Source organism: Oryza sativa, chromosome 2, assembly GCF_034140825.1.
Source record: "Oryza sativa Japonica Group chromosome 2, ASM3414082v1".
Classification (NCBI taxonomy): Eukaryota; Viridiplantae; Streptophyta; class Magnoliopsida; order Poales; family Poaceae; genus Oryza; species Oryza sativa.
Genome location: NC_089036.1, coordinates 25,347,332 through 25,366,274, shown reverse-complemented (window position 1 = coordinate 25,366,274; position 18,943 = coordinate 25,347,332). Strand labels below are relative to the sequence as shown.

General features: G+C 50.3%; 3 protein-coding genes across 3 annotated transcripts; all 3 read left to right on the top strand.

Moving 5' to 3' along the window:
* Nucleotides 1-341: 341 nt before the first annotated feature.
* LOC4330027 (transcription factor MYB30-like) lies at nt 342-1,502 on the top strand. Its single transcript, XM_015767638.3, has 2 exons — nt 342-729; nt 848-1,502. Exons 1-2 carry the CDS (start codon nt 467-469, stop codon nt 1,359-1,361), a joined length of 777 nt encoding a protein of 258 aa, XP_015623124.1. The 5' UTR covers nt 342-466; the 3' UTR covers nt 1,362-1,502.
* Nucleotides 1,503-5,974: 4,472 nt separating this feature from the next.
* Nucleotides 5,975-8,652, top strand: LOC107276382 (putative wall-associated receptor kinase-like 16). The gene is made up of 3 exons (XM_015767637.3): nt 5,975-6,960; nt 7,076-7,246; nt 7,351-8,652. The coding sequence occupies exons 1-3, from the start codon at nt 6,066-6,068 to the stop codon at nt 8,529-8,531; spliced, it is 2,247 nt and encodes a 748-aa protein (XP_015623123.1). The 5' UTR covers nt 5,975-6,065; the 3' UTR covers nt 8,532-8,652.
* A 6,830-nt stretch (nt 8,653-15,482) lies between these two features.
* LOC4330026 (wall-associated receptor kinase 5) lies at nt 15,483-18,360 on the top strand. The gene is made up of 3 exons (XM_015768813.3): nt 15,483-16,410; nt 16,494-16,664; nt 16,737-18,360. Exons 1-3 carry the CDS (start codon nt 15,513-15,515, stop codon nt 17,942-17,944), a joined length of 2,277 nt encoding a protein of 758 aa, XP_015624299.1. The 5' UTR covers nt 15,483-15,512; the 3' UTR covers nt 17,945-18,360.
* Nucleotides 18,361-18,943: the final 583 nt, after the last annotated feature.

The following is an 18,943-nucleotide window of genomic DNA, read 5'->3' as shown; positions in this document are numbered from 1 at the left end:
TACAGTGTTGGATTAATCTACACCATCCGATCTCCAATCTCACAGCTAGTACTCCACTATACAAACCGACACTCGTGGGGTACGTCACTGCAATACTGCATCCTCCATTCCTCCGATGCATCATGCCTGTACCCTACAACGTACAAGTCGCACAAACAAAAATCCCCCTTGATTAAAGAAAAACGAACAAAGCAACACGGACTCGATCAGAGCCAATAAAAAAACAATGAAGAAATCCCCATGCGTCTATGCGAGGCTGCGACGAAGCTGCCCCAATTGACCACGTTCGCTGTAGCCGCGCCCCGCGCATAAATACCCCGCCGCTTCCCCCCTCCCATTCCGCAGCATCACACAGACGACGCAGCATCAGCAACACACACACACACCGAGCAATCAATCCATCACACACAAACACAAACAAACGCACAGGGCGCGAGAGCTCGAACGAGAGGAGGAAAGGTCGGCAATGGGGAGGGCGCCGTGCTGCGAGAAGATGGGGCTGAAGAGGGGGCCGTGGACGGCGGAGGAGGACAGGATCCTGGTGGCGCACATCGAGCGGCACGGGCACAGCAACTGGCGCGCGCTGCCGAGGCAGGCCGGCCTTCTCCGCTGCGGCAAGAGCTGCCGCCTCCGGTGGATCAACTACCTCCGCCCCGACATCAAGCGCGGCAACTTCACCCGCGAGGAGGAGGACGCCATCATCCACCTCCACGACCTTCTCGGCAACCGGTACTTTTCAAGCCACTGTCCAATACTAGTTTACTAATCTTTTGCCTTGGATACGCGAAAGATTTTGTCTCGGATTTGTTTATTGGTTAATTAACTCGATTTGTGGCGAATGATTCAGATGGTCCGCGATTGCAGCGAGGCTGCCGGGGAGGACGGACAACGAGATCAAGAATGTGTGGCACACTCACCTCAAGAAGCGGCTGGAGCCGAAGCCGTCGTCCGGCCGGGAAGCCGCCGCGCCCAAGCGAAAGGCGACCAAGAAGGCTGCGGCGGTGGCGGTGGCGATCGACGTTCCGACCACCGTGCCGGTGTCGCCGGAGCAGTCGCTCTCGACCACGACGACGTCGGCCGCCACCACCGAGGAGTACTCGTACTCGATGGCCTCCTCCGCGGATCACAACACCACGGACAGTTTCACCTCGGAGGAGGAGTTCCAGATCGACGACAGCTTCTGGTCGGAGACGCTGGCAATGACGGTGGACAGCACCGACTCCGGGATGGAGATGAGCGGCGGCGATCCTCTCGGCGCGGGCGGTGCCTCGCCGTCGTCGAGCAACGACGACGACATGGACGACTTCTGGCTCAAGCTGTTCATCCAGGCCGGTGGCATGCAGAATTTGCCCCAGATTTAATTTAGGCAGAGAATTGGCCTCTTGGGTCGATCTCTTGTTCATTTTTCTTACCACCACTATTCTTTGAATCTTTGGAGCTGTGTAAATCTTTACAAAGCGGAGAGATTGATGGGAAACGAAAGAAGGCAATATTATCTTTCATGGCGGTGTTCATTGGAGAAAAAAATGAGGTCGATCGTGAGTAGGTGAAAGTAAGATGTCTGCGCCGCAGTAGTGATAGGCGCAGATACGTACTTTGGTCAAAACTTTTGACCCCTCAAATTTCTTGTGTCGAAAGAGAAAGGCGAAATGATCCAAAATTCCAAATAGATAGATGCCTCACGAGATCCCTTTACGAAAGAGCAAAATTTCAATACTTGGACGCACCATACGCTAGAGTTTGAAAAATCTAACATATTCGGATCTATTTGATACAGGCCTAACTCCTACTAGATTTTTATGAATATATTAATGTTATAACCTAGAATAAGGTGGTTTTAAAGTCATAACACTTTAGTCTAAATATAAATAAAATGGCTTGCTCAAACAACACCAGTATATCAGCTATATATATCCAACTCCAAGAACAAAAAATACCACCAATATATCTACAGCTAGCTAAGTCATGGCTTTATCTCCAACTACTAAATACAACTAGTACTAGTCATCAATCCATGTCGTATATGGGCCATAGTCATGCATCTGTCTTCTATATGCATTTACTAAATTTTTCTATGGTATCAGATCATAGTGTTTAGCATTTCCTGACAAAAAAATGTAGAATAAAACATGTACACATGCAACTAAACATTAATAAAGTTTCAAGTGGTACTACTTCATTATTCTTCGGGCTAATTAAAAGTTTGCATTCGAGCGTTTAGATCATGGTCAAGTGGAAAGGTAGCTTTGTCGATGCAAATTAATTACGAGAAACATGTTTACAGTATTCAGAGTTAGGGATTTCTATCCATTATCTAATAAAATTAATAAAAGATATGAAAGCGTGCACATATATTTTGAAGTTGCAATATACCAGAGATAGGCGTTTAGCAACTCAGCAAGACGACTATGACGGTATGCGCGCCAGCGCCGGTCCGCCGCCCACTGCGCTCGCACACGCTGCCCGGCCGTCCTCGGTTTGCCGCCCGATCGTGTAGGGTCGCGGTCGAGAGCTGCCGAGGCGCGACCATGGCGGCTTGGTACGCGCGCCGCCGCCGCGAACGGGGCCTCCTTCGTAGCCGCAGCCTTTCCACCCTCGGCGCTAACTGACAAAAGCGACTCCCCCGGCTGCGCCCGCCGTGAGGAAAGATCCGGCTAAACGAAGGCGAGGAGAACATGGCGTAATAATGTGTAGTATAAGGGTGGTTTTCGTGAAAAGGTACCTCCGTCTCAATCTGGACAGCGAACGGCCCCATCCAACGGCCGGCTGCCGAAGATCGAGCGGTGGTATTTTGCAAGATAGACCCTGGTTCAGTGGTTTGGGTCACAGTCGTCGATTACGAGTACGATCGTAAATTTTGCAAACTAGTCCCTAGTTTAGTTTTGACGTAACCAATGGTAGCAATCGTTACCGACGGCCACCCCGCCTCGCCGACTCAAATGGAAACCCCCTTCCTATGGATGATGGACTCGCTGTCGTCAGAGAGGCAAACGGAACACCGGCAGAAACGAGCGAGCGTTTGCGGCTGCGTCCCGCGGGGAGAACGGAGAATTTTTCACAGGCGTACGCGCGCTCTGCGGCACACGAGCAAAGGGCCGTCGCGAGGGCGAGGCAGAAAATACGAGATGGCGCACGAGAGTGCACGTCTACGATAGCCTGCGGCACGGCGGATCGGAGGAATCGGTGGCCAGTGTGAATTGTCAGTGGGACGTTGTGCCATTGCAGTTTTGCCAAACGATCTCTGACAGGCCTATTAATGGGCTTACACGTGGGCAAGATCCTATAGTACAATCTAAGCCCAAAAGCGAAACTACGGCCGACTAATTCAGAACTCCGGCCCATATCGTCAGATCGCATAGGAATTCATCTATTTTGCCTCTCTCAACTATTGCTTTTGGTTAAATCATATCCCTTAACTATAAAACCAGATATAACACCTCCCCTAACTTTATAAACTGGTGCAAATTGACTTCTTCGGTGGCTTTGGAAGCGGTTTTTTTTTGTTGAAGTGGCAGGTTGACTTGATCTAAGTGTGCTAACGTGGCAACCTTGACATGGAATGAGTTGAAAATATGAGTCTCGCATTTAAGTGACAAAGGTAAAAATAAAAGCTCGCTTTGAACCCGCTGGTGGAGTTGCCGACGCCACAACCGAGAGGGATGACAGTGGCCGGCCGACGACTCATCTTCCCGTGCGCAGCTAGCCGGGAGCTCCCCCTCCCCTATGAGCGGTCCACGGGAGCTCCTCCCCGCGCGCTGCCGGTCGGTGAGCTCCTCCCCCCGTGCGTGGCCGGTCAATGACTCCTTTCTCCCTGTGCAGCCTACCATGAGCTCCTTCCTGCACGTGGCTGGCAGGCGAGCTCCTAACCCCGCTCGTGGCCCACCAGGAGCCCCTCCTCGCGCGCGGCCGGCCAGCAAGCTCATTCCCCCGTGCGTAGCCAGTGGGCGACTCATCTCCCCGCACACGGTGGGCCGGCAATCTCCTCCCCACACGCGTCGCGGGCCATGTGTGTGGCCGACCGACGAGCTCCTCCTTCCATGTGTGGTCACCTGCAAGCTCCTCCTCCGCATGTCACAAAGCTTGGTACCGTCGCCGCTGTGTGGCATCTGCTGCTGATGGAAGGTGAGAGAGAAGCAAGAGATGAAAGAGGGAGAGGGGGGAGGTGTGGGAGAAGATGAGATGAGATGGAGGGCGCTGGCAAGTGGGTTCCACCTGATGACTCAGCGAATCAATCTGCCACGTTGGATGAAACCACCTCCTACACTAAAGGAGGTGATTTGCACCGATTTTGATAGACGGGGTGACGTTATATCCGGTTTCATGGTTGAGGGATGCGACTCAACCAGTAGCATGAGTTGAGTGAGGCAAAATAGACTTATTCGATGGCATATGGTAGGCGTAGCCCACCAAGTTCCAAGCCCAAAAGCGGACTAGTGACCATCTCCGCCATCACTTCCACTGCTGCAAGCAAGCCCAGTCCAACTAAAATCTTTGGCCCGCCGCCCCGACTATGTGTGAACCACCTCAAGGGAAATATGTCCAACTTATACTTCCTCAAGGAAGTACCTATGCATTTTTCGAAAGATTTTTATGATTATATTACACAGATTTTTAATTTTTGGATTAAAATTCAATAGACACAGTAAAAGGCAAAAAGCATCTAAGAAGCATCATAATGGACACTAATTACCATATCTTCAAGAAAAAGACCAAATCCAATATAAATTTCAAAATTTGCATGCGAAGATTCAAAAATTACACTGTAACTTACAAGAAAATGCACTGTAAATTTGAGTGAAAAAATCGAGTGAGAGATAAGAAAAAAAATCTTTCGAGTGAGATATAGAAAAATCGCTTCCTCAAATATATGTCATAATTCGTACCTAACCGGTTTAATTTGACTCTATCGACTCATTGTTATATTTAATAAAACTCATTATATGTGACAAATATTGCTAAATTTTTCTATAAACTATACCAAATCTAAATAAGTTTGATTAGTAAAAAAATCAAAATGGCTTACCCTAAATTAAAATGGGTAATTAGCGTAGGGAGTAATTACCCATGTGAATCCGGAAAGGGCAAATGTCGTTTTTAAGATGCGCTTATCTCCCGTTTCCTTGATTAATTTGTTCTTGACTTCTCTTGGCAGCTGGTTGATCAACGTCTGCCTACCTACTTTGCCAGTTCAGACATCATCCTGAACGGAGCTTTCATCCTTTCGGAAAATGTATCTCGTGGACTGATACATATTGCTTGTACAATCTTCAGAACAAAATTGATACCCATTGTGGAATTTCAACGTCAAAGCTGCTACGTTTCTTCTTTCTTGTACAATATATTCTGTCAAACGATGAGTGTGGATTTTAAACTTATGAGGAATTAAACTACATCTAATTAGAGATCTTCCGGCTAGTTTCACAATGTGGTGGGTCAGATGACTTCGGTTCGAAGCCCCACTTCTTATTAGGACCTTCTCTAATATTCGTGTCTTTTTTACAGCTAATTAACGTATAGCCGCAATCTTTTTTTTTTCGTTGCAACATGTAAAGGTTAAATTTGACATTACATATTTGTGGAGTGATATATCATATATTAATATATCTTGTTATATTTTACTAATTTTTTTATAACCATTTAAGTGACATGCAAATACGAGAGGATGTTCTCTCCAGAGTTTTGAATAATTCTCGTCAAATATGCCTTTGGCCTGTGGGAACCCAACATTTTTCACATGAATCTGACCATATCTGAGAAGATGTCTACTCGTTGTGCTCGCTGAAACGCTGAATCAATCATTTTCAATCCTTGGTTTTCTTGATGCACTTCTTCCTCGGCCTGTATATGTCCACATGTGCAGTCAACCGATCGCGTTCGTATTGAATGATGAATGACGCGATCGATTGCGGTTGCTGTTGGCGCCATTCACAATCGCTGGTTCGTTTTAGATATTTTACAGTGCTCAATCTGAACAGAAACCTTTCCATGTCTCCATGATATAGCAGATTAAGCGCAACAAAAGCAGGCAGAATTACAACCATACCAGAACACGTACAGTAAGGACGATGCTTCTTCCGTTGATGGCCGTGCTGATCGCCTCGGCATGGCCGGCGGCAGCATCGACGACGACGGCTGCTGCACAGCCAGCCGCCGCGTGCCAGCGCCGGTGCGGCGACGTGGACATCCCCTACCCGTTCGGCATCGGCCGCGGCTGCTACCTCTACACCGGCGAGGGCGACGTCACCTTCGGGCTCACCTGCAACCGCACCGCCGACGGCAGCTACCGCCCCTTCTGCTGGGAGTACGAGGTCCTGGACGTCTCCCTCCGCCGCGGGCAGGCGCGCGTCCGCAACGACATCAACCGGTGGTGCTACAACGCCACGACCCGGTCGATGGACGCGGAGAGCACGTGGTGGTGGGACGTCTCCGACTCGTGGTTCCATGTCTCCGACGAGGGCAACCGCCTCGTCGTCGTCGGGTGCAACTCGCTCGCGTACGTGACGTCGGTGAACGAGACGGAGTACATGACCGGGTGCATGGCCACCTGCCCCAGCGTGGGGCGGCTGGAGAACGGGTCGTGCTCCGGCATGGGCTGCTGCGAGGCGGCCATCCCGAGGGGGATCAACTCCTACGTCGTGGGGTTCGAGGAGAAGTTCAACACCACCTCCGGCGCCGTCGGCCGGTGCAGCTACGCCGTGGTGGTCGAGGCCGCCTCCTTCGAGTTCAGGACGACGTACGTCACCACCGGCGACTTCGTGGAGTCCACCGGCGGCAAGGTGCCCCTGGTGCTCGACTGGGTGGTCGGCAAGAAGACGTGCCGGGAGGCGAGGCGGAACGCCACGGGCTACATGTGCGTCAGCCGCGACAGCGAGTGCGTCGATTCGAGGAACGGCCCGGGCTACCTCTGCAACTGCTCCGCCGGCTTTGAAGGAAACCCTTACCTCCTCGACGGATGCCAAGGTAAACTACTCGTATATAATTCTGTTTCAGAACTTCAGATAAAGATTGTGTATTTGTTTGGTTTTCTGAAGAAGATACTAGTAGTGAAAGAAACAGAGTAATTTGCTTTCTGCAGACATTAACGAGTGTGAGGACAGCAGATTCAAGTACCCGTGCTCTGTTCCTGGTACCTGCATTAACACTCCAGGTGGATTCAGATGTTCTTGTCCTGATAAAACAACGGGCAACGCTTATTTTGGCACATGCGAGGCCAAGAAATCTCAGCTCGGAGTTCACATCGCAATTGGTACGCCATACGCTCTCTAGTACATTTTGACTTGTAATTATCTACCGATCATGTATGTGTAGAGCTCCGTAAATTTCTTTGTAACCACCCCCCCTTTACTGCAGGTGTTAGCATTGGCATAGCTCTACTAGTAATCATCATGTCTTCTGCTTACATGATCCAGCAAAAGAGGAGGCTTGCCACTGTAAAAAGGAGGTACTTTAACCAGCATGGTGGTCTGTTGCTATTCGAAGAAATGAAGTCAAATCAGGGACTATCCTTCACAGTGTTTACCAAGGACGAGCTAGAAGAAGCAACAAACAAATTTGATGAGCGAAATGTGCTCGGGAAGGGAGGCAATGGCACTGTCTACAGGGGTACTCTGAAAGACGGTAGAGTGGTTGCGATCAAGAGGTGCAAGCTAATCAACGAGAGGCAGAAGAAGGAGTTCGGCAAGGAAATGCTCATTCTGTCCCAGATCAACCACAGGAACATCGTCAAGCTCCATGGATGCTGCCTAGAGGTGGAGGTCCCCATGCTTGTCTACGAGTTCATCCCGAATGGCACCTTGTACCAACTTATCCATGGCGGGCGACACGGGTCGCGCATTTCCTTCGCGGCGCGTCTGAAGATCGCGCACGAGGCAGCCGAAGCGCTTGCTTACCTGCACTCGTGGGCTTCACCCCCAATCATCCATGGAGACGTGAAATCGCCCAACATGCTCATCGACGAGAACTACACAGTGAAGGTTTCAGACTTTGGTGCTTCCACGCTGGCTCCGACAGATGAAGCTCAGTTCGTCACACTTGTTCAGGGGACCTGCGGTTACCTCGATCCAGAGTACATGCAGACATGCAAACTGACGGATAAGAGTGATGTGTACAGCTTCGGCGTCGTTCTACTAGAGCTGCTCACGTGTCGAAAGGCACTGAACCTTCAGGCCCTCGAGGAGGAGAAGAATCTCTCGTCACATTTCCTTCTAGCTCTAAGTGAGAACAGGCTCGAGGGGATACTGGACTCACAGATACAAAGCGAACAGAGCATTGAACTGATTGAACAAATGGCAGATCTAGCGAAGCAGTGCCTGGATATGTCCAGTGAGAAGAGACCCTCGATGCGTCAGGTTGCAGAGGAGCTTGACAGGCTAAGGAAGCTAGCAGAGCATCCTTGGGGACGGCATGAAAGTGAGGAGCTGGAGAAATTGCTTGTTAGAGGATCGCCAAGCACGTTCTCTGAAATAGAACTTAGCAATGGGTATGTCAGCTTGACTGACTCAGCGTATTTAGGAATCCAATCTCCACGGTGATGACATCTCTCATTGTCACCATTCGAAAAAAAAATCTCATTGTCTCCGAGTCAAACAAGATTGCTGCATCTTTTCACAGAGTCTTCCAAATGATGTATATTGGGCCGTGTTTAGCTTCAAAGTTTTTCTTCAAACTTCCAACTTTTCTATCACATCAAAACTTTCCTACACATACAAAGTTCCAACTTTTCCGTCACATCATTCCAATTTCAACCAAACTTTCAATTTTAGCGTGAACTAAACACAGTCTTAGATTATTGGGTACTAGCTGTGTGTACGCATTGTCGTTAGGGCTGCCTATGCATTAAATTTGACCGATGTTATAATTCAATTATGGTGTAGTTACATTATAACTTGCGAATAACTACAACATAACTTACATGTAAATCCTTTCGTAAGTCGTAACATGCTATTTCTTTGGAATAGAGGTCCTGGAAGCTGTGAGCTTGCACAAATCTTGAAATAAATCTAACGGTTCAAAATTATATGAAAGTTAGATACAAGTTACATTATAATTATATGAAAATTACGATGTAATTATACTATAATTACGTATGACAAATTTTTAGAAGAAAAGTTATTGATAAATATATAGCAAAATTGTTCTTGTTTTGTTTTGTTGACTAGAAAAGCAAGTGCACACACATTTCCTTCCATCTACTCAATCAACGTGGGCCGTGGTTTACTCTTGGCATTCGGCAACTAACACCGTCGACATATTATGCCCAGCAAATAAGTTCATTTCGACTCCCTAAAATATATGATGTATCTGATTCGTATCCCTCGATCGTAAAATCGAGTATAATAACTCCTTCAACTATTAAAATCGTCTAAAATCACACCCACGACAATATTGAAGATGGTATTCGCTAACGTAGCAGCACAATCATCACATGAACTATTAAAAAAAGATAGGGCCCACATATCATCCCTTTGTCGACGGTGGATACCCGTAGACCGGATATAGAGGTTATTGGAGTACGTTGGTACGAGGATCTACGTAATACGACATCAAGGAAACAAGAGACAAAGATTATACTGGTTCAGGCCCCTTAGCAGGTAATAACCATAATCCAGTTGATATGGGATTATATGGAAAGAACCACATATTACAAAGGGAATAGCAGAACTCGACAGTACCGACGAGATCGTAGTCGAGTTGATTCGACTACGTCACCCGGCGACTTGGCTCCTGTAGTATCCGGTTTCGTAGGCCGTGGTCGTTGTGTAGGCTCTAGGATTCGATGCCCTAGGTCCCCCCGGGGTCCCTTTTATATCGCAGGTCAGGCGGTCTCTAAGTAGGACTCGGAGACATCGAACCCTGCACGATATAGTAACGACCCAGTCCTATACGGATAAGAACCTTTCCATTAGCAGACTTCGTGATGGATTTCCTTAGCGTGTTCAGAGAACGTCCGTATATGCACCGCTATACCGTATTTCCGTATAGCATATATCCAAGGGTAGAGGGTATACCTTATCCGTAACCCTGACACCCTTCTCTCCCACCTTCATTCCCTTACCTCAACTCTCTCTCGATAGATCAATCATGTTCGTCTAGGTCAGTTCTACTTGTCGGGTTGCAACTAGGCCCAGGATGACCAGTGAACCGGTCCTTGCAGACGTAGCGAGGCGGATCCGACAACTCCACCTGCTGGTAATCCTTGCATGCGGCGGCACACAATGCCACCTCGACTGTGTAGCGGCAGGTTGTGCGGTTCGTCTTGGTGCCAAAGACCCTGTCGCAGCAATACCCCCCACGGCCTTGATATATAAAAGGGGCTCGGGTCGGCGGCCCAGTACACGTCATTGCATATGAGTGGGTTCAAGAAAGGTCTCGTTGCCTCCTGGCACAACTTGCACCGGGCGACGCACTGGTTGAGCCTAGCTCGTCTCCTCCCCATATCTCCTTTCTCCAGCAACATCGGAACAAGGTGGCGGTAGAGCGGGGTTGCGAGAGGGGGCCCCGCCTGCTTCCCTTTGACCCTCTTTAGCGATGCACAGCAGCACAACAGCCCCGCTGCGTAGCCCTTCCCGAGGGACACTACTATTGAAATCCCCAACGTGGAGCGTCGTTGTCGTCCCCTCCCCCTCCCAGGGCAGCCACTATCGGAATCCTCTAGACAAAGGGACCCGAAGAGTGACGTTGTCCAGAGGGAACAGTCCGAACTCCGCCAATGCTCTGTGTCACGCCTCCCATGCTTCGAGTGCGGCACCGAGAAATACCTCCCCGCCATGTGCTCGCCATCCCCCGCCATGTGCTCGCCATCGCGCCCTCCTCCTTGATTCGAGCTTGCCGAGGTGACCTCACCAGCATCTATCTGTCGGTGGGGGACAAAAGGCAGCATCGGTATGGCTCACTGGAGGACGACGCCACGCTCAGACTTCCCTCCTCGCCGTCACCGAGCTCCCCCATTCTCGCGACGAAGGGCAGAGCGGAAGCTCGAGGATGACCTCATGCTCTCCTCCCTCTCCTTTGTCTCTATTTCTGCACCCAAATCAGCATTGGCCTGGTCGGGTGGAGTTCCCCGTGGCCTCAAGCTCTAGAATTAGGCCATTCACAGTGGGATGATCTGTCATTCAGCCCAACACTGCCACGTCTGCGAGATTCTTCAATCCAGTGCCACGTTTACTCCTGGGCCCACTAAATTGAAGTCCGCGTGACCAACTTTGGTCACACGTTCTTTGGCTCAAAAAGCGAGATAGGAAGCAGAAAAGCGAGAGAGAGAGGAGCTCCCAAGCCAGAAAAGTAGGGAAAAACATTACTTGGTGGGCCCACTTTTGATACCCATGCTGCCATACATTGTGAGTCGAGTAGCTTTGAGCGTGGTTTGCTTACGTGGAGGTAGAAAGCCCCTGCTGATTCCGCGGCGCAGTGTTAAAGGAGTGTGGCAAGGACGGATTTCTTCAGGAGCTCGCCGTCACTAGATCTCGTTGCCGACGTCATCGATGCAACCCAAGGACGGGTGCCAGCGAGAGGCGAAGCTCGGGGACCACCGCCAATCTCCACTTATCGATGCGAGGTGCCCCTGCCTGCTTCCTTTGAATTTTTCTTTCAGCAAATTGTTGGTTTTGTAGGAGAGAACGAAGCCAAAAGAGCGAGAAAAAATACTCATGTTGACATGTTAGCCCACAGGCATGTAAGTGAAAACTACATTTAAAATCACCTAGGGAGTCCTTTTTTTCACTAGTTTTAATAGTTAAGAGGTCAAGATTTCTGGTATTGTGGTGGAGGGATATGAATCAAATTAAACCCATATGTAGGGAGTCAAAGTGGACTTATTCCTATTCACAACTTTCACAGCTCCCTCCTAGCCCTGCTCCAGCAAGCAGGGCCCATAAAAGGAATAAGTTCACTTTGGGTCCCTCTATTTGTCGCTCAGTCTGGTTTTCTTCCCTTGATCGCAAAACCGGATACAACAGGTCCCCCAACTTACGAAACCGTTTAAATAAGATCCCTCGGCAGTATTTGACCCCGGTTTTGACTGAGGTGGCGCCTACGTGACAAATTTAACTCGGTCTTCATCTGACGTGGCATTGACGTGTCGCTTACGTGGCAATTCGGTCTGAAAAATAATAAAACCTATGGGACCCACATGTCAGTTTCACATACACAATAATAGAAAAAGGGTGGGGCCCACGTGGACCCCACCTGTCATCCACACTAGGACACTACCCCTTCTCTCTCTATATCTCCTCTCTCTATCCTCTTTCTCCCTCTTCTCTGTCTCGAGCCGGAGCACGCGGGATGGAGCGGTGGCGGCGACGGAGCGGCAGGGACGACCAGCTGCGGCTGGAGTGGGGCGGGGACGGAGCGGCGGCGGCCAGAGTGGGGCGGGGACGGAGCGGCGGTGGCCGGAGTGGGGCGGGGAGGGAGCGGCGGCCGCCAGAGTAGGGCGGCCGCCGCATCGGCTGGTATTTCGGGCGGCCGTTCTCCGTCGACTACCGCTGCTGCCCGGAGGCTGACACAATGGCGGTGACAACGACGAGGGGGCACCGCGGTGGGGAGGCTGCCATGTTGCATGGCGCTAGCACCGGCGCGCTCTCCTCCTCGGCGGCCTTGGGGCCGGGAGCTCCCGCGAGAGATGGCGGCGGTGGCGGCGGTGAATGGCTCCTCAGTTCACTCAGTGGAAGGGCTCTCCTTGTGCAGGCACAACGCCTCCCTCTTCTCTCTCTCTCTCTCTCGTCAACGCAGCCGGAGCCGGAGGCGACGTGCGGCGGTCAAGCGATGAGGGTCGGCGCGCGGCGGCCAGCCGAGGAGGACAGGCCGGACGCGAGTTCTGGGCAGAGCGTCGTCGTCGTCGTCGTCGTCTTCGGAGACACCGCAGTGGTCGTCGTCGTGCTCCACCCGTCGCTCGCCGCCGCTCTACCCACCTCCTGCCGCCTCTCTATGCCGCCCGCCACCGTTAGAGAGAGATGGGGGATAGAGAGAGGAGGAAGGAGGGAGGATGGAGTGAAGGGGTAGTGAGGATGACAGGTAGGGTCCATGTGGGCCCCACCATTTTTCTATTATTGTGTATGTGAAGCTGACATGTGGGTCCCATAGGTTTTATTATTTTTCGGATCAAATTGCCACGTAAGCGCCATGTCAGTGCCACGTTAGATGAAGGCCGAGTCAAATTTGCCACGTACGCGCCACCTCAGCCAAAACCGGGGTCAAATACTGCCGAGGAATCTTATTTAAACGGTTTCGTAAGTTGGGGGACCTATTGTATCCGGTTTTGCGATCAGGGACGAAAACCAGTCTGGGCGACAAATAGAGGGACCCGAAGTGAACTTATTCCCCCATAAAAACAATGGAGAATTGGATCAAGTCAGGGCCGTGGATTGGCTTGCAGATCCAAGTTGGGCCGTCGACACATCGCCCAGGGAAGTCGGGCTGTTCCTTCCCCTAACGGGCCTGAAGAGGCAGCCCAAATTGGACAGCAGCGATCCAATCTGGACCCATCCATGCTGGACCCGAAAGCTTCATTAGGCCATTGCTTCCCCACGCGGCCTATAAACTCAGCCCAACACCACGCTGTTGCACGGTGCGCGCTTTGCCGGCGGCGCCGGCTTCCTCCACCTGTCTCCGCCGCGCGCGGAGCTCCTCGGCCCTCCGCCTTGTATTCTCGCCTTGCCGTCGGCGCGAGACCCGCCATCGCCTGCCTCCATGGACTGCTGGATATATCGGTAATTTTTTTTAAGCACCCATAGTCCCGTGTCATCAAAGTGTGAAAGTAAAATTTCAAGGACGTGACTAGATCTAAACCAGCTACCGCTTTATCTATGGAAGACCTTATCCACTTATATTTCAAATAAAATTTTCTCTTAAACTATTTATCCGATTTACGATCCGATTACACCGTTGTGTTTATAACAATTAAATCTTTATAACAAAAACTCACATGATTATATTTTGATGAAAAAATATAAATTACTTTTATAAAATATCTAAATTACTTCTTAGATTTCACTAAATTACTTCTTAGACATATAAAAGTAAATTCAATAAAGCCTAAAAGTAATTTACATATATTATAGAAAGCCTAAATTACTTCTTAGAGCACCGCAGTTCCATTGTCAAAGTTGTTCATCTGATTGGGCAACAAACGGACAGATCGGACAAGGGAGGACGTCACAGCCTAAGAAACACCGCTCGAACACTCTGACGGAGCTCGGATGTCAGCTCAAGAAACTGTCTTTGTTCGGTAATATACTGAGCAGATGTGCTAAATCGATTGCCGTGTAAGCACAGTTTCAATAGTTTATGATGGCGTTTGCACAACGGATAAACACATTTTACATTGTCAAGCTCTCGCTGGGGCTCGAGAATCCGACGCTGATACCGTGACGTTCAGGGGTGTGAACTCCGTTCTCCCCGGAAAGAATCAAAGAACTCCGATTTGACATCCTGGTTTCCATGAACACGTGCGGTTTGAGGGTTTCAACTGCCTGTCTTCTACGATTGGCTGGATGGGAGAAAGGGCCAAATAACTGCAGAGTTTGTTGGGCGTCTGTATTTTTATAAGCAGAAGCACATATCTTTCCAGTTCTCTTTCGTGCAGATTCAGAGAACTCCAGATTTTACGACGGTTACAGATACTGTTTTCCTAAACCGTGTCGATAACTAAACAATTTCTGAATCTAACTCATGTGTAATGTATCATGATAGTAATAATGCTGCTATATCCTGTTCGATGTGTACCCTTTGAGACTGTTCCATTTCAACCCACTAACAACTGTTATCAAAGCTAGGTCATAGCTCCAACAACCGGGTGTAAGAACGAGTCAAGCTCCGCCAGTGAGAATACAGGTTGACTTCGATATTACGACACTTTCAGTCAGTTGTCTGAATTTTTGTTCCGCACTTGGTGCCATCTAGTCCTAGCTAGTGTGTGGTTCGGTATCTAAACAATAATTCTCCTCCTATTAATTCGTCCATACGAATAATTAGGTGCACCTGCGTCTTGCTGGGGATCTAAAGTTCGAAACCGCACCTGACCCTGACTAGCCTGATCGTTGCCGGAATTATTTCGTATTGTTGTTTAAGAATCTGTCAAACAGTGTTACGATAGCAGCATTACTTGTTCCTGTTTAAGAATCTTTTAGGAATACATGTCTGGCTTCTGTTCATACGTAAAGGGGAAATGGACAATAAACAATCCTTTGAAGCAGTGAGTATCTAGATCGAGATCAGTCCTTTTCGAGACCCACTCTTGTAGCTTGAATCTTAAGATCAACGTACCTGCATCAGCCAACAAATCATGTAGTGTCAGATTAAGGCCCCTTTTGAAAAACTTCACACCCATCGGTGTCATGTTTAGGCGCGGTGTCTGCACGCGTGCAAATGGGGACATATTTTTCATTTGATCTCTTCAAACCTCGGCTTTGGTTTCACTCAAGTCCAAGTCCAAATCTCGATTAGTTCGCATAAAACAACGTGACTAGCGCGGATTAACAGTCGCTCGTCCGGGACAGTTTACCCACGACCCAAAAAAAATGCTTCTTCCACTGATCATCCTTGCCCTGTCGGCGAGTCAAGCGGCGGCGGCGATGCAGCCGAGCGAGACGTGCCTGCGGCGGTGCGGCGACGTGGAGATCCCGTACCCGTTCGGCGTCGGCAGCGGGTGCCACCTCGAGACCGGGGACTGGACGTTCGTGCTGAGCTGCAACCGCAGCGCGGACGGGCGGCTGCGGGTGTACAACTACGAGATCGAGGTGGTGGACGTGTCGGTGCGGCGGGGGCAGCTGCGCATCTACAGCGCCATCAACCCGTGGTGCTACAACGGCAGCACGTCCGCCATGAACGGGCAGAGCAACTGGTGGTACGACATGTCCATCACCAACTTCCGCATCAACGACGCGCTCAACCGCTTCACCGTCGTCGGGTGCAACTCCCTCGCCTACATCCTCTCGCCCAACGGCACCGCCGGTGCCGACCGGTACATGACCGGGTGCATGGCCATGTGCCCCGGCGCGGGCCGGCTGGAGAAGGAGAACGGCTCCTGCGCCGGCGTGGGGTGCTGCCAGACGGCCATCCCGGCCGGCCTCAACGGGTACCAGGTCTCCTTCGAGGAGAAGTTCAACACGTCGGCGATCGCCGGGTTCAGCCGCTGCAGCTACGCCGTGCTGGTCGAAGCCTCGGCGTTCGACTTCCGCGCCTCGTACGTCACCACCGACGAGTTCATGGCGTCCAACGGCGGCCAGCTGCCGCTGGTGCTCGACTGGGCCATCGGGAACAAGACGTGCGAGGAGGCCAAGCGGAACGCGTCGGCCTACGCCTGCGTCAGCGCCAACAGCGAGTGCGTCGACTCCAGGTACGGCCGTGGCCGCGGCTACCTCTGCAACTGCTCCGCCGGCTACGACGGCAACCCCTACCTCCTCGACGGCTGCCAAGGTGAGCTCCACATAGGCCGCCCGTTGCTCCGGTGTGCCAATGCCGTTCAGCCCATGAACCATTTTGGTTTCTTGCCTCTGCAGATATCAACGAATGCGACGAGAGCAGGTTCAGGTACCCGTGCTCCGTTCCTGGCACATGTGTCAACACTCCCGGAGGATTCACCTGCACTTGCCCTGACAAGACGATAGGCAACGCTTACAACGGCACATGCGGGGATAACAAGTCCCAGCTCGGATGGAAGATCGCCATTGGTAATCCACGCATACGCATCTCCAATGTTCTTGTGAAGAACGCCTAAATTAAACAAAACTGAGTTACTGCAGGAATCAGCAGCGGAGTTGTAATACTGATAATCACCGCGTCGTGCGTGTACATGATCCACGCGAAGAGGAGGCTGGCCAAGATCAAGAGGGAGCACTTCAGGCAGCACGGTGGGCTGCTGCTGTTCGAGGAGATGAAGTCGAGGCAGGGCCTGTCGTTCGCGCTCTTCACCCAGGAGGAGCTGGAGCAGGCGACGAACCGGTTCGACGAGCGCAACGTGATCGGCAAGGGCGGGAACGGCACGGTGTACAGGGGCACCATCGCCAAGGACAACGGCGCCGTGGTCGCCATCAAGCGGTGCCGGCTGGCCACCGAGCGGCAGAAGAAGGAGTTCGGCAAGGAGATGCTGATCCTGTCCCAGATCAACCACCGCAACATCGTCAAGCTCTACGGCTGCTGCCTCGAGGTGGAGGTCCCCATGCTGGTGTACAAGTACATCCCCAACGGCACCCTGTACAGGCTCATCCACGGCGGCGAGGGCGGCGCGTCGGCGCGGCGCATCCCGTTCGCGGCGCGTGTGAGGATCGCGCACCAGGCCGCCGAGGCGCTGGCGTATCTGCACTCGTGGGCGTCGCCGCCCATCATCCACGGCGACGTCAAGACGTCCAACATACTGCTCGACGAGGACTACGCGGCGAAGGTGTCCGACTTCGGGGCGTCGACGCTGGCGCCGGCGGACGCGGCGCAGTTCGTCACGTTCGTGCAGGGCACCTGCGGGTACCTCGACCCGGAGTACATGCGGACGTGCAGGCTCACCGACAAGAGCGACGTGTACAGCTTCGGCGTCGTGCTGCTGGAGCTCCTCACCTGCCGGAAGGCGCTCAACCTGGAGGAGCTGGAGGAGGAGAAGTACCTCTCGTCGCAGTTCCTCCTGGCCGTCGGAGAGGGCCGGCTCGGCGAGATCCTGGACCCGCAGATCAAGGGCGAGCAGAGCATGGAGGTGCTCGAGCAGGTCGCCGAGCTGGCGAAGCAGTGCCTGGAGATCTCCGGCGAGAAGAGGCCGTCGATGCGGGAGGTCGCGGAGGAGCTCGACAGGCTGGGGAAGCTGTCGCTGCACCCATGGGGGCAGCCCAACTCCGGCGAGCTAGCGGCATTGCTCGGTGGATCACCGAGCATGGCTGCTGACTCTGATCAGATTGAACTTAGCACTAGCACTAGAAACATTAGTTTCAGTGATACGGCGTATATTGGGATCCGATCTCCACGCTGACTGCACGTTTTTGCGAGAGATAGTTGCAGGCTTGCAGCGATTTTCAGCCACTAGGCAACTTTAACTTAGAACGAGAACGATGGGGGTTCAAATGTTCAATCACGTAGAACAATGAGCACTGAATTTCTGCATGGTTGCAAGTTTGTAGAGAGAACTGAGGAAGTGTTATCTAAAAATGCAGTAGCGAAACTTAAGTAGGTGTTTAAAGCTAAAGAATGGTCCAATCACATACTTTCTTTGTCCCGTAATATAAAGTATTATTGTCATTTTTTTAAAAAGGAAGAATTGGCGAAAGGACAAGTCATGGTACAAATATGATGTTTAGAAAAATAAAATAGTATAAAAGGTGATAGTGGAGAAATGAACAAGTAAAAGAGTGACGGGTAGAGAATATACTAGTATTAAAGTTAGTAAGTGAGAAATAAATTGATGTATTGGGATTGCAAAACCCCTTATATTTTGGGGCAAATTTGAATGGCATAATTCCTTATACCTAAATATATATGGTTACATGCAATTAAGTTGTACTAGATTTTTTTTATTATAACTAAATACACCGTCGATAACATGATGTTGCAAACCACAGTCAATTATTTTTGCAAATGGTCCAAATAAAGTAACATATCTTGATTCAAGGCTGAAAATTGAATGAAAGCCCAAATATAATCGTGCCAATGAAAACATAACAAGCTAAATGGTGTATATCAAATATTTTAAATTATACTGTATATAAAGTACTTCCTTTGGGTTTTAAAGTTTGGTTCCATTGATATTTGGATATATGTTTGATCATTCGTCTTTGTTTAAATTTGCTGTGCAAATATAATGAAATATAAGTTATGCATGAAGTAACTTTAATGATAAAACAAATAATAATTATATATTTTTTCAATAAGATGAATGATCGGAGATATGCCTAAAAGTTAATAGCCTCAAACATTAAAATTAGATTAAGTACAATTATACCTGTGAAAATAAAAAACGAGAGTTATCTTTTGG